We start from the raw sequence: 27,269 nt of genomic DNA on the forward strand, positions 1-27,269 counted from the left end.
CAGCTATACTACTGTTTTTTGTTCTAGCCCCTCCCCGTGACCCTTCTGTGACCTCAGTGCTCCCTCTCAGTTCCCCCTTTCTGGTCCATATCCCTGTTTCTTTTCTTAGCAGGGTTCTGATTGGCCCCATTCTCCATGGCAGGGGGACCCTGGGAAGGGACTTTACTTGCTGTCCTGGAGAAGCCAGGACTGGAGATTTTGGTTGGTCTCTGCCCTCCCCTGCCACGGCTCCCTGGCTACTTCTCTGTTTTGCCTGCTGTCCCCAGCAATAGTCTCCACAGGCATGCATAAACATCCACCAGCACACATACACACACACAAATTACATGGGATTATTTTTCTAAAGAGACTGGAGAGATGGTTTAGCAAGTGAGAGCACTCGTTGCTCTTCCGAAGGACCTGAGTTCAATTCCTGGCATCCATGTCAAGTGACTCGTATCACTTTTGACGCCTGCTCCAGGGGACCTGACACCCAGCTCTGGCCTCTGCAGGCACCCACACATGGAGGCACGTATACATATACATAAATGAAAACAAACTGTTTAAAAAGTGTGCAAGACCCCTTCTGCAGCCCACTAGAGGTGACCTTTCTGACAAATTCAGTATAAGAAAATGATCTGTTCAAAGATGACTACATAAGATATTTCAATTAGAATTGTTTTAGGGCAGCTTAGAATGTGAAACGATCCAAATCCGATACATCATCGGTACTCAACCTTCCTAATGCTGTGACCCTTTAATAGTTTCTCGTGTTGTGGTGAACCTAACCATAAAATGATTTTCGTTGTTACTTAATAGCTGTAATTTTGCTACTGTCATGAATTATAAGTATCTGATATGCAGGATATCTAATATATGACCCCCAAAGGGGTTGTGACCCACTTCCCTACACTGAACTGTGGGACAAACCTTCTAAGAACACAGCATGTAAAAGGATTCGCATGTCCTGACAAATGTGGTTTGAATAAGACATGTCCTGCACAGGTTCACATGTTTTGAACACATGGTCCCCAGTTGATGTCACTGTTTGGGAAGGTTTTGGAACCTCTAGGTCACTTCCTTGTTGGATGAAGTATGTTGCCGGGAATGGGCCTTCAGGCTTAATAGCCTTACCCTCCTTCCCCAATGCTGATGCCCCATGACAAGCTCTCTCCCCCTGCAACGCTAAGTTGAAACGAGCCCTTCCTCCCTTAAGTTGCTCTTGTCAGCAAATTTTACCACAGCAGCAGCAAAGTAAAACACAGGATGAAATAGATCCTCACTGAAAAGAACATGAAAATATAGTTTTATTTTTAACAAAAAGATTTAATTTTCACATTAAGACCTTAGATAAATATGCTTTAAAATATTTACACTGCTTAGCACTACAGCAAATTCAACTGTTTATCTGGCTGGATGTGGTGGCACGCGCCCATGTCTCCAGCACTCAGGAGGCTGGGGCAGGGTGGCTTTGAGTTCAAGGTTAGGCTACATGGTGAGACCCCCATCTCAGCAGAAACAGTCCTGTATTCCTTCTTCTTGGATTGTGTCTTTTGCACTTTTTCTCTGAGGAAGAATTAATGGGTGTGATAATAAGAACTTGATGGGTTGGTGAGTTGTCAGCAAAGCTGATGATCTGGCAGGGGGTGCTATCCCCTCTTTGTCAGATGATCAAAAATGGGGCCAGCTGCCATGAGAGAAGTCTTGAATGCCCTCATGAGGACGGAGTGGGTGAGTGGGGGGGGGGCGCAGGGGCACGGCGACGACTCTATTTGCTTGTTCCCTGGGCCAGCTAAGGGAAGGCACTTCTTGGGCGATTCTGGCAGCCCAACCTCTGCCATCAGTGTTGTTGCCTATATACATGTATCTCCTCCTGCCCACCTGGTCCATCCTGGGAGAAGAGCAGAGGCTTGCCCTCTTCTCCACAGACTTTGGGGGCAGTGGTGAGTCTGGGAGCCATGGTGGGTCTAGGCCCTGTGTCTATACCATGAGGACAGAGGCCTCTGAGGTGCAGCAGAGGGCAGGGTAAGATGGAGGAGGAGGAACAGGCCCCCCCGGACTCAGATAGTTCAGTGGCTTCTCCGTCTGCTACAGCAGTGGCCATTCTGAGACTCCTTCTCCAGATCTTGAAGTAGATCTTTCTGGAACTGCCTGTGGTACAGACAGAGCAGGGGTTGCCTGAGGGAGCTTGAACCAACTGATTACCCCAGGAATCATTCCTGAGGCAGGGGTCACCAGCTCTCTCCAAGGTGTTCCCACAACCACCTCCCCCCACTCCGCCTGCCTGTATGTGAGGGGAGATTCTATTTGTTGACAAGTGCCAAATCCTCACAGGTATAGCTCTGGGTGGCTCCAGGCCAAGCCTTACACCTAGCTGGGTCACCTTAGGTGACACAGAGTTTCAATTTCTTCATCATTGAATGGGGATAACAGGATCTAGCTCTTAGGATCCGGAGGAGGATTCCCACCAGGAAATATGTCAAGTATTCAACTGCCTATGACAGGGGACATTATCACTCACTTACAAACCTCAGGACCTATTTGATGCACACATGCCTGCTCAGGTGGATTGTGTCCTGTTTCCTGTTTCCTCTTTCTCATGTTGAGAACCTGGACTTCCTGACTCCCAAGGAAAGAGGAGTCATGTTCCCAAGATAGGTCCTGGGCTCACTTATCAATCCAGTCCCTAGGCTCTTCCGGGTCTCTCCCAGTTGGAGATTCTGGCAGAAGGTTAGGGGTGGGAGAAAGGGGGTGGTTACCTTGATATGGTCAATCTGTTCCCAGCTTGGAACTGTAGGTCCTCAACCTCCTGCCGCAGGGTGGTGTTTTTCAGGGCTAATATCAGGTTCTTTTCTTTCTGTAACAAACCGAGAAGGAGCTCGGAAGGCTGTCTCACTTAGCACAGCGGGCGCCATCACCCCTCTCCTGGACACGGCTTCTTTCTAGACTAGCATTTCACTGTTTGGAGCAAGACACTAACTGGAAACAAGGTCAGAGTAGAGGTGGACTGTCGACTTGATCTTCGCTATTGGAGAGTGTTAAAAACTAAAACAGTGCTGGTACGATGACTCAGTGGTTAAGAGCACTGGTTGCTCATGCCAAGGATCCAGGTTGGATTCCCAGTACACACATGGCTTCTCATAATTGTCTGTAACTCTTCCAGGGAATCCAACATACTCTTCTGACCCCTGTGGGCACTGCATACACACGGTGCACATACATACGTGTGGGCAAAACACTCACATACATAAAAATAAATCTTAAGAAGAAAAAAGGTTGGGGGCTGGAGAAATGGTTCAGTGGGTAAAAGCATTGGCTGCTCTTCCAGAGGTTTTTGAGTTCAATCTTCAGCAATCACATGGTGGCTCACAACCATCTCTAATGAGACCTGCAGGCAGACATGCAGGCAGAACACTCTACACAAATAAAATAAATAACTATATAAATAAATCTTTTTTAAAAAATGGCTCAGGGTGTAAAGGGTGTTTTCTGCCAAGCTGTACAACCTGAGTTCAACCCAGCAACCCACATGGTGAAAGGAGAGAACTCACTCCTGCAAGTTGTCATCTGACCTCTTCCAAATGCATGCCATGGCATACGCCCACCCACCCAGATGTACACAATCTAATAAAATCCCAAACAAATCAATACTACGAATTGACAGAACCTAAGGGTGACATTGCCCCAGGCTCTAAGGCCTCAATTCTGGTTCCTCAAAGGACCTCCGTTCTCCAGATCCACCTCTGTTGAGGCTAGCTAGCCTCCTCTGCCCGCCTGGCCTCATCTCCACCCTCAGCCCCTGCCTGTAGTGCGACAGCTGCCACCCCTTCCAAGGAGCAGGGGGCTGATGGGGCCCCAGTGCTGCCCTAGTTAGAGCAGCCCGAGGACCCAAGAAAAGACAGGAGTCGGGTGACAAGGAGCTGCTGCCTGACCCAGACCAGACTTCTGGCAAGAACAGAGACAAGTTGTCAGGGGCAGGTTGCGGGGTGAGGGGCAGGGTGTGGGATAAGCCAGAACTGGAAATACCCAGAAAGTGTCAGCCTGCTGCCCGCCCAGCACTGACCAGCATCTCCAGGAGGAGGAGCTGCTTCTCCAGCTCGTGAATTCGCTCATTCTTCATTTCAATAACATGGTGCAAACTCTCCAGCTCTTGCTCCCAGAACAGGCCAGGGCTCCCATAATCCTAGAGAAGGACACAGAAGGACCCCATCAACCAGCAGGTAGCAAGGGACATGGGTCTCCGCTGCCCCCCTCCCTATCCTATCAACAGCTCACTGCATTGGTTGTGATGTCCCTGCCACAGTCAAGGTTGCATTTCTCTTATCTCCTTCCAGGGGCACTCTTGGAGGCATGTGTCTGATGGGCACACACAGCTGTAGTTCAGTAGGCCGATGTGCTATCTTGTGTCAGGTTTGCTAGTTGCCCCCAAGTTCCCTCTGGAGCCACATAACTGTATGCTCCACCATCTGACCCTCTTGGTGTGATTTGAGGACCTTCTTTCTGTGGGGCTCTTGTGAAGGAGGATGTGTCAGGTTTGAGGCTTGCCCTCTATGGCTGCCTACCCATGACCTTCCCACAGTGCCAAGGATAAAGGCCTGCCAGTGTTCTGCACCCACCTGCATGTGTTTCTTATAGAGTCGGCTAAGGATGGACCCTTCCACCGCATTCATCTGGGCCTGGATGGCCTCCTGTGATGAGGCTGGCATTGCATAGGAGTTCTGGAGAAGGGAGCAGGAAGAAGACAGCAAACAGTGTGGCTTGTCAAGATGATCCTCTCTATGTCAGTTAAAAGGGAAGGACTGAGGTTCTTTGGTGTGCTTCTGGCCTGCACCAAACACCATCCAGGAGAGCAGGCTGAACCCACCTCTACCAGGGCTTGAAACATTCCAGCTCCACCTCTCATTGTATAGCCTTTAATGGCTCTTGTGATGGTTAATATCTATTGAGACTGTGACGGGATCTGGAACCACCCAGGAGACAACCTCTGGGCATGCCTGTGAGAGTGTTTCTAGATCAGGCTCACTGAGGAGAGAAGAGCCGCTTGGAATCTGGGTGGTGCTGTGCCATAGGCTGGGGTCCTGGACTGAATAGAAAGGACAGAGCAGGCTGAGCACCAGTGCTCATTGCTTCTGGGCTTCCTGACCACGGGTGCAACGTGACCATCTGCCTCAGCTCCCGCTGCCACGCCTTCCCACCAGGATGGGATGACTCAAACCACGAGCCAACACAAACTCTTCCTTCCCTAAGTTGCTTCTTGTCAGGTATTTGATCGCAGTCATGAGGAAAGTTAACTAATACTGATCCTATAACTCTTGGGATGATGTCCTGGTTATTTCAGACCAATGCCAACCTACATTCAAAGCTCAGCCAAGCTGGGCTCTACCTGGTTTCCATCCTCCACTTCTGCCTACGCAGGGACTCAACATCACACCAGACCCCCAACCTCAGGGCGCGTTCTCTGTACCTTTCCCCTGCAGACATCTCCTCAGCCATTGCCTTTGTGGCGGAGTCCATCATCTTCCTATGCTCCCAGGCTCAGTCCCACGCTATGGCCCTTGCCTCCTCCTGGCCTTTCTACAGCTCTGGCATCCTGAACTTCCTTGGCCACCCTGTTTTCTCCCTTCCTTCATGCTTTTGAGCAAGTTGCTTGATGCTGCCCAGGGCTTCCCTTCACTGAAGGATCCTAAGAATCATCCAGGATTAAACCTCTTCCCTCTGGAAGTCTCTCTGAACATCTGTTTTCATGCCACCATAGTCCCTGGGCCTCTTTGCTAGTCACATTCTACAGTCCCTGCCATTTCCAAGATCCTCCTGATGGTCCTTGGGAAATGCTCTACTTTCATTTCTGTTGCTATGTGATAAAGCATCCTATCACAAAACAAGGTAGGGGCAAAGAGGATTCATTTCTACTTAAAATTCCAGGTTACTATCCATCATTGTGGGGAAGTCAAGGCAGGAACTTTAAACATCTAGTCATATCATGTTCACAGTATTTAAAAAACAGAGAAATTAATGTATACATGCTCATGTGCTTTCTAGATTGTGCTAGCTTGGTCTCTCCACCTTTACATGGTTGAGGACCCTCTTTATTCCCTGGGTGTTGGGTGATGCACACATTAGGCTGGGTCTTCCCACATCTGTTAGCTTAATTGAGGCAATACCTCCCAGGCCAACCCAATGCAAACAATTCCTCATTGAAACTGTATTCCCCAGCTGTGCTAGGTTGTATCAAGTTAACAATCAATAAAGCTAATGTGTTGGAGATATGGCTCAATGGTTAAGAGTGCTACCTTCTTTTTTAGAGTTCAGTTCCAGCACTCATGTGATGGCTCACAACTGTCTGTAGCTCTTTCCAGGGTATTCAGCAACCTCTTCTGGCCCCCGAGGGCTTTGGACATACAAGTGGTACATAGGCATTGATACATGCAAAATCATACACATAAAGTAACATAATAATAAATTAATTCCCCCCCCCAAAAAACCACAAAGCAGATAACACCATAGGAAAGGAAGCCAACCCTGATAGTATGCCAAATCTTCTTCTTTTTTTTTTTTTTTTTTCGAGACAGGGTTTCTCTGTATTGTTTTGGAGGCTGTCCTGGAACTCACTCTGTAGACCAGGCTGGCCTCGAACTCACAGAGATCCGCCTGCCTCTGCCTCCCGAGTGCTGGGATTAAAGACGTGCGCCACCAATGCCCGGCTATGCCAAATCTTCTTAATCAACTATCTGGTCACCACATCAAAGGGCCAGGATGTACAGAAAATAAGCTCCTCAGTTCCCCTTAACCTACCAGCATCATCTTTGGCTGCTTTGGGCCTCCGTGTGGCTTCCTTGCTGTTTCTCCACTACCCATACCCATATGGCCAGGCCTTTCTCACCTGCAATGGGGCTTTGGCCTCTTGGATGGAGACACTAGAAGTGTCTTTCTCCCGTGCACACGATGTCTGTAGGGCTGTGAAGAAAGGAGATGCCTATAAACTCAAACACTTTCCACAAAACCTCTGTCGATCTCCTGAGGTTTAGAAGGTTCTCATGATCACCCCAGAGCCCACCGAGCCCAGGAGCTGAGCAGTGAATGAACTTCTTCATCTTTCTCTTTCCCAGGCTGGCTCAGGAGCTGTGCTGGTTAAAGTATATTGTCAACTGGATACAATCTAGAGTCACTTAAGAAGAGAGGAGCCTATGTGGTGGTGGTGGCACACACCTTTAATCTCAGCACTTGGGAGGCAGAGGCAGGCAATCTATGTGAGTTCAAGGCCAGTCTGCTCTACAAAGCGAGTTCCAGGACAGGCTCCAAAGCTACACAGAGAAACCCTGTCTCAATAAAACAAAACAAAAAACAAAAAGAAAGAAAGAAGGAATGAAAGAAATAAAGAAAGAGAGAAAGGGACTGTAGAAATGGCTCAGAGGTTAAGAACACTGACTGCTGATCTAGAGGTCCAGGGTTCAATTCCCAGCACCCCTATGGAAGCTCCCAACTGTCTGTGACTCCAGTTCCAGGGGATCCAATACCCTCATACAGGAGGAAAAACACCAATTCATATAAAATAAAAATAACTTATAAAAAGAATATGGTGTCAGGTGGTGGCATATGGGAGGCAGAGGCAGGTGGATCTCTGTGAGTTCGAGGCTAGCCTGGTCTTCAAAGAGAGTTCCAGGACAGTTTCCAAACCTACAGAGAAACCCTATCTCAAAACGAAGAAGAAGAAGAAGAAGAAGAAGAAGAAGAAGAAGAAGAAGAAGAAGAAGAAGAAGAAGAAGAAGAAGAAGAAGAAGAAGAGGAGGAGGAGGACCCTTCCAGATGTGGTGGTATATGCCTTTAATCCCAGAACTTGGGAGGTAGGCAGGAGGATCTTTGTGTTCAACCTGGTCTACAGAGACAGTTCCAGGAAAGCTAAGGGCTGCACATGGAATCCCTGTCTTGAAAAACCAAAAAGGAAAAGAAAATAAAAAGGGGCCCTCAGCTGAGAAACTGCTTAGATCAGATGGGTATATCTGTGGACCATTGCCTTGACTGCTAATTGATATGGGAGGGTTCAGTCCAGTGTGGTCTGACAGGAGGCCTGGGCTATTGCAAGAAACTAGTTAAACGTGGGCAAATGAGAGTCAGAAAGCAGGCTAGCAATAAGCATTCTTCTGTGGATCCCTTCTCTAAGTTCCTGTCCTAACTTCCCTCAATGATGGAGTATGACCTGGAAGGATAAGCCAAATAAACTCTTTCCTCTCCAAGCTGCTCCTGGTCAATGTTTTATCACAGTCACAAGAGGAAAGCAGGACCAGAGTCAGACATTCGAGGGGCTTAACAAATCCTGGGGAACAGAAATGTCCTATCCTGAGAAAGTGAGCTCTACCAGAGCAGTGGGCACTCACATGTCCCTAAAGGTCAGTCGCAAGGACCCTGCAGCAGGGATCCTGCAGCAGAAACGACAGTGTCCTGGATCCTGCAGCAGGCATGATGATGTCCTGCTGCAGCAGGCCAGTGGAAAGGCATACAGCTGAAGCTGCATCATGAAATATCAAAAAGGACAGGGCATCTGTGGCAGGAATCCCCACAGTCCTGCCTCCCCTTCTTCAAAACTGAGAGACTTCGGGACATGACAGCATGTGGCTCAAAGTCTATTGCTTCAGCTGTGAAGAGGGGCCAGGTTGTCTCTACGGGCAGGGTCCGGGGAAAGAACCCTGTCAGGTCTTCCCAGATGGGCAGGGCAGAGTGGTGGAGCACCACCCATCCCACCATGAGTCTGGTTAGAGTTAGGACTCCACCTTCCCAGAAAGCCTCTTGGGAAAATGCCTGTCTAATTGATGACTCAAAAGAGGCCAATCAATGACCAGGCAGAGAAGTGCAACAGGGGTGATGGGGAAGGGAGTTAACACCAGCCAAAAGGCCAGGGTTACAGAGAGCAGGGCCACAGGGGAAAGAGCCCACAGCCAGATATGGTGGTTCAACCAGTAGTTGGTTGACTGAGAGGGGAATTACCAGAAGTTCAAAGTCAACCTAGGTTATATAGTGAGATCTTGATACAAAAAATCCAAATAAAACCAGGTATGGCAGCACATGCCTTTAATCACAGCGTTTAGGAGGCTGAGGTAGATGGTTCTCAGTGAGTTCCAGGACAGCCTAGTTTACATAGTATGATCCAGGTCAGCTAGGACTATGCAGTGAAACCTTGTGTAGCCCAAACAATGACAGCCACCATCATCAGCAACAAAAATACCAAATACATCTTTGTTTGCTTGAGTTAGGGTCTCATTGTGATGATCTGGGTTTGGTCCCCAAGACCCAAGCAGAAGGAGAGAACTAACTCACCAAGGTTGTCCTCTGATCCTCCTCCATGAATGTTGCGCTATGCGTGCACCCACCCCCAAACAACATGCATGCACATGTACACACACACACCACACAAATAAATGCAATATACTTTATAAAAAAATAGAATTCTGACTACTGGGAAGATCCCCCACAGGCATTCTCACCAGGCTCCATAGTGGGTTACTTCCCATCTATATATTTATTTTACTAAAAATTTTAAAACAATGTCCGCAGGTTGAGGTTTTTCCCATGTAGCAGCCTTGTAGAAGGTGGATTTTAGACAGAAACTGGCAGAGTGGATAGATGCTGAGCAACAGGTCAGGCTTGTGAGGGGGTGTGTTTAATGTCAAGGGGTTCTAATTCTTTTTTTTTTTTTTTTTGTTTTGTTTTGTTTTTCGAGACAGGGTTTCTCTGTGGCTTTGCAGGCTGTCCTGGAACTAGTTCTTGTAGACCAGGCTGGTCTCGAACTCACAGAGATTTGCCTGCCTCTGCCTCCCGAGTACTGGGATTAAAGGTTTGTGCCACCACACCCGGCTGGAGTTCTAATTCTATTGCCAAACATTCTGAGCCAATGTCAATGTTTCAAGAGTTTGGAACTTGCTCAGACCTCTGTCGTAGTTACTATGTTACTTGGAATGGAAGGAGGATTGAATGCCAATGGAGAAGCAAATTTTCATTTAAAGGATCACTTTAAGGAATCAAATCTAGCTGTCTAGACTCTGAAGAAGCAAGCAAACCCTTGTGTGTTATGATATGGACTTGCTTCATTTTTTATGAGACAGGGTATCACTTTGTAGTACAGGCTGGCCTCAAATTTCATCAACTTCCTGAATGTTGGATTACAGGCATGAGCCCAGAAGCCTGGCCTGGACAAGCCTTCCTTTCTGTAGCTTTACTTGGTAATATGTTTGATACAGTGTTAAATGCAAAGAACAAAAGCTGGAGAGAGGCTCAGGATCACAAGGGCATGCTGCTCTTACAGAGGACCAGAGTTCAGGGCCCAGCACCCACAAGCACAGCTCATGATTACCTGTAACTCCAACTGCAGGGAATCTGACGCCCCCTTCTGGCTTTGGAGGCACTACACACACACACACACACACACACACCACACGATACAAACTTTACACATGAATTCCGCATGATCACAATGCTTATAAAAGAAGTAATTCTGGATCCAGGTGTGGTGGTGCACATCTTTAATCCCAGCACTCAGGAGGCAGTGACAGGCAAATTTCTGTGAGTGCAAGGCCAGCCTGGTCTACAAAGTGAGTTTCAGGACAGCCAGAGCTAGGTAGTGAGACTCTGTTAATGGAACAAAACAAAAAAGAAGTAATTCTGGAGAAGGGTCAGGAGTCTGTATGTTCATTTTCAAAGTCAGTTTCAGTGTTGTTAAAACACATATACCTTTCCCAAAGTAGCTATACAAATGCCCACAGTACACAAAAAGATGCCAACCAGTTGGTAGTTAAATAAATATCAAAAGTCCAATAAACTAGGCATGGTGTCATATCTCTATGGTGTCATCATCCCTGTGACCTCAGTACTTAGGAGGTTGAGCTCAGGCCAGTTGACTTAGTAACATCCAGTCTCAAAAGCAAACAAATTGGCTGGGTGTGGTGGCATATGCCTTTAATTCCAATACCCAGGAGGCTGAGGCAGGAGGATCACTGCAAGTTGGAGGCCAGGCTTGGCTACTAGTATGTTCCAGGTCATCCAGGGTTACACAGTGAGCTTATGTCTCAAACAACAGCAATAAAACAAACAAAACTCCAAAACAAAAACTCTCAACGAGATGCCACCTCATGCTCACCACAGTGATGACAGCAACATACATTGACAAGGCTGGGAGCCACTGGGACCCTTAGACCTTGCTGGGAAGAGCATGAAGTACAACCACTGCTCTAGAAAGAGTTTGGGAATTTCTCAAAAGATTAAGTTTTACTTACATTTAAAGTGAGGTGAAATGAAAACACCAGTCCAAGTAAGTTCTTGGGCTAGTGGTACCATTCACAGTGGCTGGAGGCAGAGACAGCTGGATATCCATAATGAATAAGTAAATAAAGTATGGTATGTCTATTCAGTGGAGTATTACTCAGCCATGAAAAAGAAATGGAGTCCGGATGTATGTTGTAATATGGAAGCATCTTGCTGGGTGATGTAAGCCAGGCTACCTGATACCATGAAATCAGGGAGCAGGTTAGCAAGTTGACAGAAGCTGGTGGGAAGATTCAGAGTGACTACTCCTGGGTGTTCCTTTTTGGGGTGAGGAGAATGTTCTGGAACTGAGTGGTAGTAATGATTGCATGCATGGTGAATGCACTAAATGTCACCAGTGTCACACATACCAATGCTGTAGGTATGATTTGCTAATCTGAAAAAATATACATGAACTTAGTCATTTCAATTCTAAAGTATTTAAAAACTAAGAATGTGACAAAAATGGATTTAATTAAAAAATTATTGTGTGTGTGTGTGTGTGTGCCTGTCTGTGGTATACATGACCGTAGTACCTGTGGAAGTTGGAAGAGAGGATTTGTTCCTTCAGGACTGGAGTTCAGTGGTTGTAAGCTTCTAGGTATGGTTGCTGGGAACCAGAGGACTCAGGTCCTCTGGAAGAGCAGTGCATCCTCTCAACTGCTGAGCCATACCTCCAGCCTTTGCTCCATTTTTTGAGACAGGTTTTTGCTGTGTATCTCAGTTGGCTTTTAACTCACTATGTTGTCCAGACTGGCCTTAAATATATAGTGGTCCTCTTACCTTTAGCCTTGTGTTTGATGGGATTGTAAACCATGGGCCAAGTCTGACTATCCTAGCTGTAATTTCTTTTATATCTCTGTGTGTATATGGTATGTGTTAAGCACAGATGCAAGCAGGGGTCAGAGGGTAGCCTCAGATGCTGATCTCGTTTGCTGCTGTAGATGTTAGGTTAGTTGGACTGTGAGATCCTGGGGATTCTTCTGCCTATACCTCCAATCTCACCATATGAGAGCAGGGATCATAGGTGCACATTGTGGTCCATCTTTACACGAGGTCTGGGGATTCGAACTCAGGTCCTTACACTTGTGCCACATGCATTTTTATCCATGGAGCCATCTGCTAGCCCCATTCGAGCCATCATTGTAGGGATGGAATTATAAAATGAGTGATTTCACCGGTCTAGTTTTTCCAGACTCAGGACACCTCCCATTTTGACACACGGTTTGGAGTAGCCCAAGTTGGCCTCCACTTTGTGTGTAGCAGAGGTTTACCTTGAATTCCTGATCCTCCTGTTGCCTCCATCTCCCAACTGCTGGGATTATAGGCGTGTGCTGCTACGCCCACCTAAAGTGCGTAGACTTCCTGCCGATGCTTTTAAAATGAAAGAAAAATGGGTGTGGTGGGGAGGATGCTCAAATAAAGGAAAGCAGAGCTTGGTGACGGAGTGTTAAAGGCACACCCCAGGAAAATCCCATCACCCCTCTGAGGCCCCTGAGGAGTCTCCGGTGCCCTCTCAGTCCTCACCTGGACCAGCCTCCTCATGCCTTCCTTCCAGGATCCTTCCCTCTTCGCGCAGTGTCTCCAGGAGTTCTGTCTGTGTCTCTTCCACCTAGAGGGAAGGGTGGGGTCAGGAGTGAGTTGGGATGGGCTAATGCACACAGTCTCTCAACTGCCCACTGCATACAGCCTGGGGCTATTTGGAGCTTCGAGATCAGCACCCCACCTCCCTCCTCTATGAATGATGGGAGAGGTGGGGAGGCAGGAGAGAAACCCTCTGAGACATAGCAGGCCCTGGAGATCCTGTCATCCTTAGGCTCAGATAAGTTACCAGAGGACTGTCTAGATAGAAAGGGTCGTGAGAGTCTTTTATTGTTCATGCTCCATGGGGCAGGACAGGCCTCTGCTGGTCTACGTGGAGCATTGCCCCCCCCCCTCCACGCTCCAAATTCTAAAGGCTACAGTTCATTTCTGGCTTATGTTGTCAGGTCCCTGATCTGTCCCACAGAGACCAGCAGCAGTCCCCCTTTTCCCGGCTGGCCACTTGCAGCCAGACTCAGTGTCCCACACCTGAGGTGTGTGGCAGTCCCACTGCTCTCTGGGGACAAGGCTCAGTGATCTATCACAGCTGTCCCAGGAGAGCCTGTGTACCCTGGGAGCAGCTCCTTTCCCCCACCTCCAGGCACTGGTGTCCTTCATTCAAATAAATCTTACAGTTAAGGATGCTGGGAATCCAGGAAGGAGAGGGCCAGCTCTTTCAGGCTGTGGTCTGATCTCCACATGGTCACTGTGGCATGCATGTACTCCTTCCCACACACAAAAAGTAATTAAACGGACTTTTATTTATTTACTTACTTATTTGTGTTTGGGGGTAGCATGTGTGTGTGGGTGGTGTGTGTGGGTGTGCACCAGCCATGGTTCATGGAGCAGGGAGCAGCTTGTGGAATTGGTTCTCTCCCTCCAGTGCTTGGGTTCTGGGAACTTCAGCCTTGCCAGCAGCATCTTCACATACTCTGCTTTCTCATTGGCTCCCACAATCCTTTTAAAAAGCCACCCGGGGGGCCTGGAGAGACGGCTAACTGGTTGAGAGCACTGACTGCTTTCCCAGAGAACCTGGGTTCCATTTCTAGCACCCATTTTATTCCAAGGGACCTGATGTCCTCTTCTGGCCTCTCTGGGCACCCATATGCTTATGCCTACCTGCCCTCCTACCGCCACCCGAACACACACACAGATGAAAACAAAATAAACATTTTAAGCCACCAATTTAAAGCCAGACATGGTGACGTTTGCTGTAATCCCAGTAATGAGGCAGTAGAGACAGGAGGTCCAGAAGTTCAAGGTGAACTTTGGTTTCATAGAGAGCTTGAGGTCAGCCTAGGGTACATGACATCCTCTCAAAGAAACAGGAAGAAATAGAAGGTCACCCAATGTAACAAAGCAACCCGTTTCAAACTATACAGGCTCATTTGCAGAGATCCAAAATTTGAGAAGTTTGAAGACTGAGTTTGTTTCCTGTACACAGTTAAAGACAGCCAGTTGGATAATGGTGAGAAAGCACTCATGCACCTGCCCAAGGTTTTCCCCACTGCTTCAACAGCAAGGGGGGGAAACTGAGGCAGAGAGATGGGAAGGGCCCACGACTGAGCTGGGAAGGAGGAACAGGCAACTCTGGGCTGTGGCTTTAATCAGAATTTCATATATCACTTTCCTCATGCCTGTGACCTTTGACCCCTGACTAACACAGCCTGGTTATTGCACAAAACTTCTTGCATGTTTTATTTCCAAATAAATTCCAAATTTCAAGCCTCTGTGTCATGGCCTCTGCTCTCACACTTACTATTATCTATCCTGAATTTCCAAACTCCTAAACATCTCCCAGCATGCCAAGCAAGTGTTTTACCAGTGAGCTACACTCTAAAAATGCTTTGCAAAATCACTTTACATTTTACTTAGCAAGTGTGGGGATGTGTGTGTCAAACACTTGTGTGGAGGCCAAAGGTCAACTGGCTTTCCCCCCACCATGTGGTTCCTAGGGATTGAACTCAGGTCATCAATCAGCCTTGGCAGCAAGTGTCCTTATCTGTTGAGTCATCTGACCAGCCTGTTTGTTTTATTTTTATACATGCATCTGTGTATCTGTGTGTGTGTGTGTGCATGAGTGTGTGTGTGATGTGTGTGTGTGTGCGTGAGTGTGTGTGTGCCACAGTGCATGTGTGCAGAATAGAGGACAACTCTGGGGAGTCAGTTCTTTCTACCCTGAGTCCTTGGGGTCAAACTGAGGTCATCAGCCTCAGAGGCAAACACCTTTACCTCCTAAACCATCTCACCCCTAACAGTTCCTTTCTCTTTTAAAAATTAAATTTTATTTTTAAGTAAAATTTTAATTTAAAAGTTTATTTACTTATTTAATATGTGTGAGTGTTTTTTTCCTGGATGTGTATCTGTGCCTGGTGCCTGATGAGGTCAGAAGAGGCCATCAGATCCCCTGGGACTGGCATTGTAGACAGTTGTGAGCGGCTTGGATGGTTCTAGAAACTGAACCCAGGTCCCCTGGAAGAGTTGTCAGTACTCTTAACCACTGAGCCAAATCCCTGGCCCCAAAGGTTTTCTTCCTGACAAAATGATTATGAGATATTTATAAAAATAGCCAAAGTAGGGCAGACGAGATAGCTCAGTGGGTAAAGGAGTTTGTGACCAAACAGAACAACTTGAACTCAATCCCCAGGAGACACACGGTGGAGGGAGAGAACTGACTGCTGTTAGTTGTCCTCTGTCCTCCAATAGTGTGCCACTGAATGTGCGTACACACACACACACACACACACACACACACACACACACACACACCGAGTAAATAAAAAAAAAAACAACATTGTGAAGCTCCAGCTATGACAAACAAGGAAACTGAGGCCTCACGGGGGGGCATATCAAACTAGGTTTCCTCTTGACAGGGTGGTGTGCATGCCTATAATGCCAGCAGTCAGGAGGCTAAGCAGGAAGATTTCAGGTTCAAGGCTAACCAGAGTTAAACGAAAAGTTTAAAACAAACATAGGACCAACCCAGGTCTGGAGAAAGACTTGGTGGTTAAGAGCACTTGCTGCTTGCTCTTCCAGAGGACCAGGGTTCAATTCCCAGCACCCATATCAGGTAGCTCATGATTGCCTGCAACTCTAATACCAGGCGATCTGATACCCTCTTCTGGTCTCCCTGGGAACCTGCATTCACGTGGAATTCACTTGTATAAACATACATGTATATATAAATTAAAAAATGAAACTAGACAAAAGACATGATCACATGCTCCAATCGGCGTAGACCCGTGCAGACAATTACTAGCTAAAGTGATGGAGAAGGCTGGGGTTCTAGGAGCACCTAGCTCTGCGTTCAAATCCTAACCTCAAAGCTGTGTGACCGCACAAGCTTCCAGACCTCAGCTCCCTCAGAATGGTAGAAATACCTGCAGTGTCTAGTACAACACAGAGCTCAGAATGCAGGAGGTTTTTGCTTTATGTCTGAGAACCACGGCAGGTACAGTCTCTGCAGAGCTGTGGCAGAGCTCTCAGCTTGCCTCCAGAGTCTCAGAATGTCATCTGAAACAAGGTTACAAACTCAGGCAACACTGTAGCCTTCCACATAACAACCACTACAGAGAGGAGACATTGTCTCCAGAAACATCTGCCAGCTGCAAGAAGGTCATAGCCTTCCTAGGACCTGACAAAACCCTCTCCAGGCTAGCACCTACACAGTGACACCTAGTCTCTGCTCCCCATCCTCTGCATCCCTGTTACAAATGGAGCCCAGGGCTTGTGCGTGGTAAGCAGGCACTTTGCCACTGACCTACATCACCCTTTCTTAAACATGAATACACAATGTAAATTATTTCCAGTTACACAGGAGCCAGCATTTTTTATAGAAATTAGGGAGAATACAGAAAAATGTAAAAGTAAAATCCTGTGATACATAGATAAGTCTGGAATATGGCAGTGTAAATCATACACCTCTATAACCATGTTTGGAACTGGAGTGTTATGTATGACTTCTAATACCTTAGTTTTTCAGACATTATGAATATTTATCATGTTTGAATAATTGGTCTGTGAATATGTTAATTATAATGACATAGGTGAAATTGGGGATAAACTTAGTTTTTTAATCTTACTGTGAGACATTTAGGTTATTTCTTTCTTTAAAAATTATTTTCTAGGAGCCGGGCGTTGGTGGCACACGCCTTTAATCCCAGCATTCGGGAGGTAGAGGCAGGCGGATCTCTGTGAGTTCAAGACCAGCCTGGACTACCAAGTGAGTTCCAGGACAGCCTCCAAAGCCACAGAGAAACCCTGTCTCGAAAAACAAAAAAAAAATTATTTTCTAGGGGCTAAAGAGATGGGCAAGTGGTTTAAAGTACTTGCCACTCTTCCAGAGGACCTGGGTTTGATTCTCAGCACCCACATGTGGCTTATAATTATCTATAACTCCAGCTCCTAGGGAAGCCAACATCCCCTTCTGATTTCTTTGAGCATGCGGTACATACATGGTACATACATGTGCGTGGAGGCAAAATATTCATACTCATAAAATAATGTAAAAATTTTAAATTCTATGTATAGTAGTGTTTTGACTGCATGCGTGTCTATGCATTATGGGTGTGGTACCTAAAGGGTTGTGGCTCCTCTGCAAGTGGAGTTACAGATGGTTGTGAGTCACCACATACAAGTGCTCAGATTCAAACCTGGGTTCTCTGGAAGAGCAGCCAGTGCTCTTGCTGGCCATACTTCAGCCCCTTATTTCTATTTTTGATTTCTTGTTTGCTTTTGTTAAGACAGGGTCTCATGTAGCCCAGGCCGGCCTTGAACTTGCCGTGTAGCTGAAGATGAACTTGAATTCATGATCCTCTTGCCTTTACCTCCCAAGTGCTGGGATTACGGGTGTGAACTGCCATGCCCAATTTTCTTTTCTTTTAAGACAGGTCCTGGCTGGCCTGGGACTCACTCTGTAGATTAGGCTGGCCTCAAACCCAGAAATCCACCTGCCTCTACCCCTCAATGGCTGGGATTAAAAGTGTATGCTATCATGTCTGACATTATTTCCATTTTTTAAAAGATGCATTTTATTTTTAATCATATGCATATGCGTGTATCTGTGTTAGGATGTGGATGTGAGCACAGATGTCCAGGGGTACCAGAAAAGGATGTAGGCTCTTCTGAATCTATCTGGAGTTACAGGCAGTTGAGGGCCACTCAGCTTTGGAGCTGGGAGCAGAACTTTGATCCTCTGAAAGAGCAGTACATGCTATCAATCACTGGGATATCTCTCCAGCCCCTTTATTTCTATTTTATGAATTATCCAATTATGTTTTATGAGTACACTGGTTTATAAAAGCTTGAGCAAGGGTGGGACAGAGCTTAATGGCGGGGTTTGTACAAGGTCCTTGGGTAACCCTTTCTTAGTGACTTTTCGCTGTAACTAAATGCATGACAAGAAGCAGCATGGAGGAGGAAAGATCCACTCTGGCTTAGAGTTTGAGGGGCCCAGCCCATCATGGCAGGGAAGGTCTGATGGCAAGTGTCTAGGATGAATGGTTCTATTGCTCCTGAAATTAGGAAGCAGACATTGGACCACAGGAAACCTAAAAGCTCTTCTGGCTTTGATATGTCATAGACGGGAATCTGGTAAGGTGACGTCATCTTGCCATCTTATCAACCATCAGCCCTGACCTGTGTTTGCTTTGAACAGGGAGGGGGCTGGAGGTCTGACATACTTAGCTGCATGAGCATCCTGGAGGAGGTATCTCCAGAGTAGAGGGAAGGAGGGTACTTGCTAATGGGATGCTGGCAACCTGGAATCTTTCACACCACCCTGCTTCCCAGCAGCCCAGGTCAGGACAATACAATGGACAGGCAAATGCCTAGAATGGTGTCTCTCAGCCTTCCTAATGCTGTGACCCTTTAATATAGTGCCTCCTGTTGTGTGTGGTGATGCCCCAACCATAAATTATTTTTGTTACCACTTAATAACTGTAATTTTGCTACTGTTATGAATCATAATGTAAATATCTGTGTTCTCTCTCTCTCTACTTCCCTGTCTCTCTCTTTTGTTTTTTATTTGTTTGTTTTGGGGGGTGGTTTTTTTGTTTGCTTTCTTTGGAGATCAGATTTCTCTGTGGAGTCTTGACTGTTCTGGAACAGAATGCACTCTGTGGATCAGACTCGCCTCAAACTCAAAGATCTGCCTGTCTCTACTTCCTAAACTCTGGGATTAAAGGTGTGTGCGGCACCGCAGCCCGGTCCAAAGGGTCTCAATGCACAGGTTGAGAACCATTGGTCTAGGAGGAGAGATTGCCATCACAACTGCCACCTCCCATCAGGATGCCCCCCCTGGCCTTCTAGTTTCACTGCAAGCATAAGAAGTCCCTTTTTCAAGAACAGACGCTATAGGTTGACCAGGGTAGGGCATTTGCAATCAGAAAGTGCAGAAGCCATATTCGTGGCTATCATAAGGATGGGCTTGACACTCTAATGGGGCTGGTTTCATACATTTGCTCATCTAAAAGTAGAGTCAGGTGTGACAGCTCATACCTGTTATCTAAGGCAGGAGAATCTCATGTTCTAGACCAACCTGGGATACATAGTAAGACTCTGTGCCAAACAGAAGCAAGCTCTCTTGGAATATAACAGTGGCCTGGGTAGTCAGTGGACAGAGAGAGAAGCCTAAGGACCCAGAAGGGCAGTTGAAGAGTGGGCAATATCCCACTTCCCCGAAGGTGTTCCACCTGTCCTGGGAAGACTGCTCACAGGATAATGGGTGGTGTAAGTCTGAACAGTGATCACTCAGCTTTATGGCACAGCCTTACTCTTCCCAAGGAAGGTTTTGTTTAGGTTTTTTTAAATTTTTTTGAGACAGGTTCTCATGTAGACCAGGCTGGCCACCAACTTGCTATATAGTAAGGATAGCATTGAACTCTTGATCTTCTTGCCCCTATCTCCCCAGGGCTATGATCATTGCTTGTTTCTAGGCAGATTACAGACTTCTCTTTGTTGTATGATCTATGAACACACATGTCAGATGTAGTCCCTGCCACCCAATGATGCATGTGATGGACTAAAATGACTCTCCTGGGCCATTAACTTGAACTTTCACCATTTTAGGCTATTGCTATAAAAACTATGAGCTGACAGGAAGCACAGACTCAAGCCCGACTCCAACGGAGGCCTATGTGGGTGTGTTTACAGGAGGCTGGAATGAATAGTCAGGTTCTTGGGGAAAGATTCTAGCCTCCTATAAGTCCAACCACAAGTCAGAAAGCAGAATTAAGAAGATGTATGAGCTCAGAAGACATGTCACCAAAGGTTGTTTCTCAAAGGCAATGGTTCCTAGGATTTTTTTTAGTCAGATTGTTATACAGACTACCATCAAACTTACTATATAGCTGAAGATAACTTTGTATTATTTGTTTGTTGTTTTTGTTTTTTCTGTGTACCCTGGTTGTCATGGAACACATTCTGTAGCCCAGGCTGGCCTCAAACTCAGAGATCCGCCTGCCACTGCCTCCCAAGTGATGGAATTAAAGGGGTACACCACCAGTCAACTTCAAACTCTTTTTTTTTTTTCTGAGACAGGGTTTCTCTGTGGCTTTGGAGACTGTCCTGGAACTAGCTCTTGTAGACCAGGCTGGTCTCAAACTCACAGAGATCCACCTGCCTCTGCCTCCTGAGTGCTGGGATTAAAGGCATGTGCCACCACTGCCTGGCTAGGAATTTTTTGGTGCATTTTAGGTTGAAAGGTCTAGCTAGATGTCTAACACAGAAATGTGGCTTTGAGGGTGCTCTGTGTATGGAAGTTGGCAATGGATTCATCCAGGATGATTGATTTATAGAACATTATTTTCTGGCTAAAAACATTACCTCAGGGGCCATGTGAGGGCCTGGGCTGCTGTTGATTGCTGGAACAGAGGCCATGTGCGTGCAGTTGTGATGTCAATAATGGCTAGGGTAGAAGGTACAGTGACAGCTGCTGCATGATCAGGCCAGCAGCTTCTCTCACGCTCCCTGACTAGCATGCCTTTGGCAACCCTGGGGAAAAGGTCAAATCTGCCTGGGACCCCCACCTGCATATCATGGTTAGTCAGTGAAAGTCTTATCCCTACCCACCTTCAAGTCCCAGCCAAGATACCACTGTTTATGTGACTCTTGCTGATCTAGGGACAAAGTCACTGTGCCCCAGGTTAGGAGAACACAGGAAGTCCATCACAGCAAAGGCGGAGGGCTGTGAGGAACCAATGCATGCACACAAACCGGCTAAACAAGAAGGACAATAGCCAGGACCTTAGGTGGCCATTAGAAGAAGGAGCTGCAGGCTAATTCTCATGGGAAAATGCCCCTTGTAGAGAGAGCACCAGAAGATAGCCATAAACAAGAGGTTCCCAGAGTTAGGGCTGGAGAGATGGCTAAGTGGTTAAGAGCACTTGCTGGCCTTCCAGAAAACTGGAGTTCCGTTCCTAGCACCCATGTTGGCAGTTCACAACCTTCTGTAACTACAGCTCCTGACAGATTTGTGCAGGGTGCTGGCATACGTGTGGCATGGCCCCCCTTACACACACACACACACACACACACACACACACACACACACACACAAATCTTGCTAGATTTATAAAGACAGTCACCCTCATCTATATGAGATATGTGAAGAAATCAGGCTATTTCTTCTTCTTTTTTTTATATCTTACTAATTCTTTGAGAATTTCATCCACTGTATTTTGTAGAGGCTATTTAAATCTCCCAATTTCTTCCTACCTTTCTAAATTTTAAAACAGTCTTAAACTGCAATGATAAGAATAATTAAGTTTCCATGGTGGACTTGTAAATGCTTGCCATCTGGGGCTTGTATCAACTCTACATCTGGCCTCTGCTTGAACCCCTCCAGTAATGAGGAACTCACTACTTTCTCTCTCTCTTTTAAAATAAGGAACGATTCATGAATTTGCGTGTCATCCTTGTACAGGAGCCATGCTAATCTTCTCTGTGTCGTTCCAGTTTTAGTACATGAGCAAGCACTCTTTTTTTTTTAAACCACTTCTGCACAAGAAATGGAAATCTGGCTGCTTTTAGCTTGTCCCAGGGGCCAAGATCCTGCGTCCTAGCTCAGTAGAGGACAGATGCTTTTACTCCTTGAGAACAAAGGTTCCAAGGCCAGACCTGCCCTCCTCAGCAAGCATGAATGTCTGTTGTCCCCACAAACTCCGTTGCTTCTTTTGGTGAGCCACAGGCAATGGCATCCTTAGATCACAACTTTAATTCTATGTCTTACTACCTGCCAGTCAGGCCCTTGGAGTCTTTAGTACACTCAACCTCTCATCAACTTTGTAGAACAAACCTAGACATAGGAGCCAATGTTGTGCCTTTCTTAGCCTGAACCAAGGAATCCAGGTCACTGGCAAGGTCACTCAGTAGATCTGTGACTTAAGGCAAGGCCACCGGTGATCCCAACCCAGTAGAGTGGACATACAAATGTTTGCCAAGTTCTTTTTTTTTTTTTTTCGAGACAGGGTTTCTCTGTGGCTTTGGAGGCTGTCCTGGAACTCGCTCTGTAGACCAGGCTGGCCTCGAACTCACAGAGATCCGCCTGCCTCTGCCTCCCGAGTGCTGGGATTAAAGGCGTGTGCCACCAACGCCTGGCTGTTTGCCAAGTTCTTTAACATTCTATGTACTTATTACATTCAGACATGTTTTATTATGTGTTTGATATGACTCAGTGGGTAAAGCTACCTTCTGACAGTACTAACAACCTGAATCTGATCCCTAGGAAGGAGAAAAGCTACTCCTGAGAGTTGCTGTCTGACCTCCACACATGAAGTGGCCTGTGTGTTCACACACACACACACACACACACACACACACACACACACACTCACACAAATGCATGAAAAAATTATCTACATAGGACATGGAAGAAGGGAACCTATGTAGGGGGGATGAAGTGTTTTCCTGTTGCTTTTTTTTAAAAAAAGGTCACACTGTATAGCTCTAGCTGGTCCGAACCAAAAAAAGGTCACACTGTATAGCTCTAGCTGGTCCGAACCTTGCTTGTAGACCAGGCTGAGGATGACCCTGAGATTCTGACCTTCCTACCTTACCTTCCAAGTTCTGGGATTACAGGCATCTACCATCATGCCCAGTTTATGTGGTGCTGTGGATGCATCCACTGAGCTCCATCTCCAGCCCCTATTCCCAGAATATCAGCATGTCTGGAGACAGGGGTGACTTAGTCCCAGGCGTGGCCTCTTGGTAAGTCTAGAGTGCCTGGTCAGCCGAGCCACGAGCACAGAGCTCATCAGATTCTCAGATCTATGTGCTGGGGGTACTAGGGAGGTCCTAACCATTGGGAGCCTGTCCCAAGCTTGGTGAGTTCTCATAAAGACTGGCACTGCTGCCAGCCACCCTACTCTGCAGAAGCCCAACATCCTGGGACTCCTGCAGGTCTGACTTCCCTCAAGCTCTTGGCTTTGATTGGGGGAACTTCTGCCAAACTTCCCCACCGAAGAAGCCTTCCTCTCAGTCCGGGAGGCTCTCCTGCTGCATGCCAGGCTAAGCCTTGGCCTGACTCCCAGTTGGCCCTCGGTGCTCTCTTCAGCACCTGCCCCGTGCTCCGTACAAGGCAGTGGAGGGCGGAGGAGTGGCTGTGGGTGACAGGCTAAGTGGGTTGTGAAGAAAGTCAGTCATATACATGAGACAGGGTCTCTCTATGTAGTTCTGGCTGTCCTGGAACTTTCTGTGTAGAGCAGACTGGCCTCAAACTCACAAAGACCCACCTGCCTCTAGCTCCTGAGTGCTGGGATTAAAGTTGCTACCACATCCAGTAAGTCATCTGTATTTTTTTAATTAGGAAAAACATTTTTTTAAATTGTGTGTATGGGTGTTTTGCCTGCAGGCGGTTGTGTGTCACATGTGTGCTGGTTGCCCACAGAGGCCTGAAGAGAGTGTCAGAGCCCATGGTACTGAAATAGTTTTGGTTATGAACTGTCATGTGGGTGCCCGGAATTGAACCTGGATCTTCTGGAGAAGGAGTCAGTGCTCTTAACCACTGAGCCCCCTCCAGCCCCCTCACCCTAGCATCTGACTCCCATCACTCCTCTCTGAGCCTCAGTGTCCACACATGTCACGTGGGGGAAGCTTCATTCCACAACTCAACCTGTTTCTCAGTGACTTGGTGAGGCTGAGCAGGAAGTGAAATTCTCAGAGTGAGTCATTACTGTGGTCTGACCCTGTACCCTGAGCCTCCATACCGGTGTCCCATCCCCCAGGGGTATTGCCATCCTGCTGGGATGGATTAGGTGCTCAGCACTTGATACCTGCATTAGAAATTATACAAAAGCATCAAGAAGGAGAAGTAGGAACTGGTGTAAACTTAGCCAAGAAGCAGCCCACTGTCCTACTAACAGGCATGTGATGACAAAACCCAGCAAGCACACTTAGGCCCAGGGAAGACATGCCAGGCTGTGTGATGCAACCAAAGTGAAGGCTTTGTAGCCACTGGAAGCCAGGAATGGTAACCTATGCCTATGATCTCAACATTGGGGCAGCTAAGGAAAATTGAAAGCTTGGGGCTAACCTGGGCTACATATTGGGACCTTTTCTCAAAAACTAAACAAAAAACATGCAGCCTGGCATGATGGGGCATGCCTGTAATCCCAGTACTTGGAAGGGAGAGGCAGGTAGATTAGTAGTTCAAGGCCAGTCTTGGCTACGCAACCAATTTGAGGACAGCCTGGCCTATATATGACCCTATCTCAAAAAGGGGAGCTGTGGGCATGGGGGAGTGAGAAATGAAAGAAAGAATGAAAAGTCATTGGAAGCGCAAGGGAGGGTCCAGAGAGAAAGAGATACTGACAACGCTAAAGGCAGACATAAGCAGATGTCAGATACAAGAACCGCTATTCATTGCAAAATTAGCCATTTTCACGATGAGGGTTCATCAGGTGCTGTCCATCCCCATCTGGCTGGGATGGAAGGGCTGGTGGAGAGCAATAGGAAATAGCCCAGGACTCCAGGGTCCCTGTTCCCTTCTCTGGGCCTCCTGCAGTCCTCTCTGTAGACACAGTTCTAGATCTGGGCTCCAACCCCCTGGGGCTTCTCAAACCTCAAGGGGGCAGAAACCTGAGTCAGTCTCTTGGGCCCTAACCCAGCTTCAGGTCCCTGGGGGAGGGACAGGAAGGGAGGAGAGAGCTGCAGGAGACAACAGATCGCCTCCCTTTTTGGCCCCTCCCAGCTACCCTAAGGGCAGCCCACGCACTGCTCTGAATTTGCAAGAGGCCCTGATCCGCTTCCCAGGCTCTAAGGGGCGCAATGATCCAAGGCGAAACTCCGTTATGGGGCAGACTGTGTCTAGCAACCTTTGTGCAGACCTGGGAGTTCAGGTTCCCAACAGGTCTCAAGCGATGCTGGCGCTGCAAGACCTTAGCTCAACACTCTGAGAGTCAAGAGTCCCGTCCTCAACCACACAGTGACAGCCCCACATCTAAGATCATTTGTCACAGACACACCAAGTCATCTCCTCGCCGGGACAGCAGAGATCGGCTTCAGTTTGCCTGGGGCTGAGTGTGTCAATTCGACTGCCGGCTGCCGGGTTGGCTCGGCACGGGCGGGGACAGATCAACCCGTCCTTGCACCCCGGTCTCTGTGCCAGCCCCTGACTGTTGTCCATTCGGTGTCCTCTGCCGTCCCTCAGAGCGCCCCCCAAGGCAGACCTCCGTGTCCCGGCGCCCAGTACCTTTTCCGCGCGCTTGCTGCGGCTGGTTCGGCTGTGCCTGCAGCCCATCCTGCTTCGTGCGTCCCGCCGGTTGTGAGTCTCAACCAGCCGCAGCTGCAGCCGCGCGGGCTATGCGCCTTAAATGCCGGAAGAGCAGGCCTGCGTGGGGCCGGGGCCGGGGCCGGGGCTGGGGCCGGGCCAGGGCAGGTGCCAGAGGCGCTCAACACCAGAAGCACCTGCGGCCGGGGGCTCGAGGTATCCCGAGGAGTAACAGATCCCTGATGAGGAAGAGATGAGAGGAAAAAGAACAAAAACAATTAAACCAAGCGTGGTAGTGCATACCTGTAATCCCAGTTCTGGGGAGAAGGCAGCAGGGGGATCACAAGTTCGAGGACAGTCTGGGGGCATACGGGGTGGGGGTTCAAGGTCAGGCTGGGCTAAAGGATACCCTGTCACTGAGCTATAGCCAGGTTGTTTGTGCAAAACAGTTCCTCAACATCAACCCAAACCCTGTGTCTCACAACTGCCTGTAAATCCAGCTAGAAGGCTCAGTGGGTAAAGGCAGTTGCCTCCGAACCTGGCCTGGGCTCCATCCCTAGGACCCACACATGGAAGGAGAGATGGACAGGTATGCTATGGCACACACACTGCCCCCATAAATAAATACATCTAATATTTTTTAAGCTGAAAAGATCAGTCAGGGTGGCTTGCATTGGTAGATCCAGCACTTGGGTGGCTGAGACAAGATGATAACCACAAGTTGGTCAGTTTGGGCTCCAGAGTGAGACCTTGCCTCCAAAGAAAATTAATTAAAATTAAAAAGTGCCCTGAGAAGATGGCTCAGTGAGTAAAAATTACTTGCTACTAAGTTGATGACCTGTCAGTTCCCAGGACCCACATCATGCAAAGAGAGAACCGAAATTTGTCCTCTGGCCTCTGTAGATGGGTCATGCACATACACCTCTCTCTCTCTCTCTCTCTCTCTCTCTCTCTCTCTCTCTCTCTCTCTCTCTCTCACTCACACACACACACACACACACTCAATAAATAAACAAATAAATAAGTGGAATAAAAATATACCTCGAAGAGTGACAATGTTAGTTATAAAGCCCAGATCCCAGGTAGGATGCTCTCCCAAACCCGACTTTTGTCATACCCTGTAAATAAATGACACCCACTTTGATTGTAAGGCTTCCACGAGGCTGGGTCAATAGCTTTTCCCAGCTCACAAGATCTGTGACATGTTCTTCTCCCCTCGAGACAGACACAGCAACCTTGCCAGCAGACAAGTCGGAAGGATACAGCAGGAATAGGGACGATAGGGCCAGAATCTGGGACAAGAACTCTTATCTGTTTCCTCTGAGCCACTGGCTGAGGTTTCTGGGAGCAGCACATGGGAAGACAATAACAGCTTTGGAAATCAGCCCCGAAGAGTCCTAGGTGCTGGTTGGAAAATTAGTGTCAGGGCTGCAAACTCTTTGAAAGGTGTATTGGCAAAAGAGACTCAACATAACACAAAACCCCTCCACATAGTATAAAACAATAGCAAGCTGGACGTGGTGGCTCCTGCCTGTAGTCCGAACACCAGGGAGGCTGAAGCAGGGGAGTCACTGTGAGTTCCAGGCAAACCTGTACTACATAATGAAACCCTGAGTCTTAGTCACTGTTTTATTGCTGTGAAGACACTATGACCAAAGTAACTCTTATAAAAGAAAGCATAAGCCAGGCGTTGGTGGCGCACGCCTTTAACCCA

At 47.5% G+C, this 27,269-nt stretch overlaps 1 protein-coding gene and 1 pseudogene across 1 annotated transcript; both read right to left on the reverse strand.

Moving 5' to 3' along the window:
* Positions 1–1,262: 1,262 nt before the first annotated feature.
* Positions 1,263–25,785, reverse strand: Ccdc69 (coiled-coil domain containing 69). Its single transcript, XM_040748673.1, has 7 exons — positions 25,538–25,785; positions 12,796–12,880; positions 6,860–6,933; positions 4,596–4,697; positions 4,043–4,162; positions 2,739–2,836; positions 1,263–2,130 (listed from the first exon to the last, which is right to left on the reverse strand). Exons 1-7 carry the CDS (start codon positions 25,583–25,585, stop codon positions 2,049–2,051), a joined length of 609 nt encoding a protein of 202 aa, XP_040604607.1. The 5' UTR covers positions 25,586–25,785; the 3' UTR covers positions 1,263–2,048.
* On the reverse strand, positions 21,728–21,827 carry LOC121141721 (annotated as a pseudogene).
* Positions 25,786–27,269: the final 1,484 nt, after the last annotated feature.

This window comes from Mesocricetus auratus, unplaced genomic scaffold (assembly GCF_017639785.1).
Source record: "Mesocricetus auratus isolate SY011 unplaced genomic scaffold, BCM_Maur_2.0 Super-Scaffold_100007, whole genome shotgun sequence".
NCBI lineage: Eukaryota > Metazoa > Chordata > Mammalia > Rodentia > Cricetidae > Mesocricetus > Mesocricetus auratus.

Bases quoted from the DNA above. Each gene is read 5' to 3' on its own strand.
- Ccdc69 (XM_040748673.1), bottom strand. From the start codon at position 25,585: ATGGGCTGCAGGCACAGCCGAACCAGCCGCAGCAAGCGCGCGGAAAAG. The intron at 6,934-12,795 runs GTGAGGACTGAG...CTTTCTTCACAG, and splicing joins GCATGAGGAGGCTGGTCCAG to CCCTACAGACATCGTGTGCA. The intron at 4,163-4,595 runs GTGGGTGCAGAA...GTCCTTCTCTAG, and splicing joins TCTATAAGAAACACATGCAG to GATTATGGGAGCCCTGGCCT.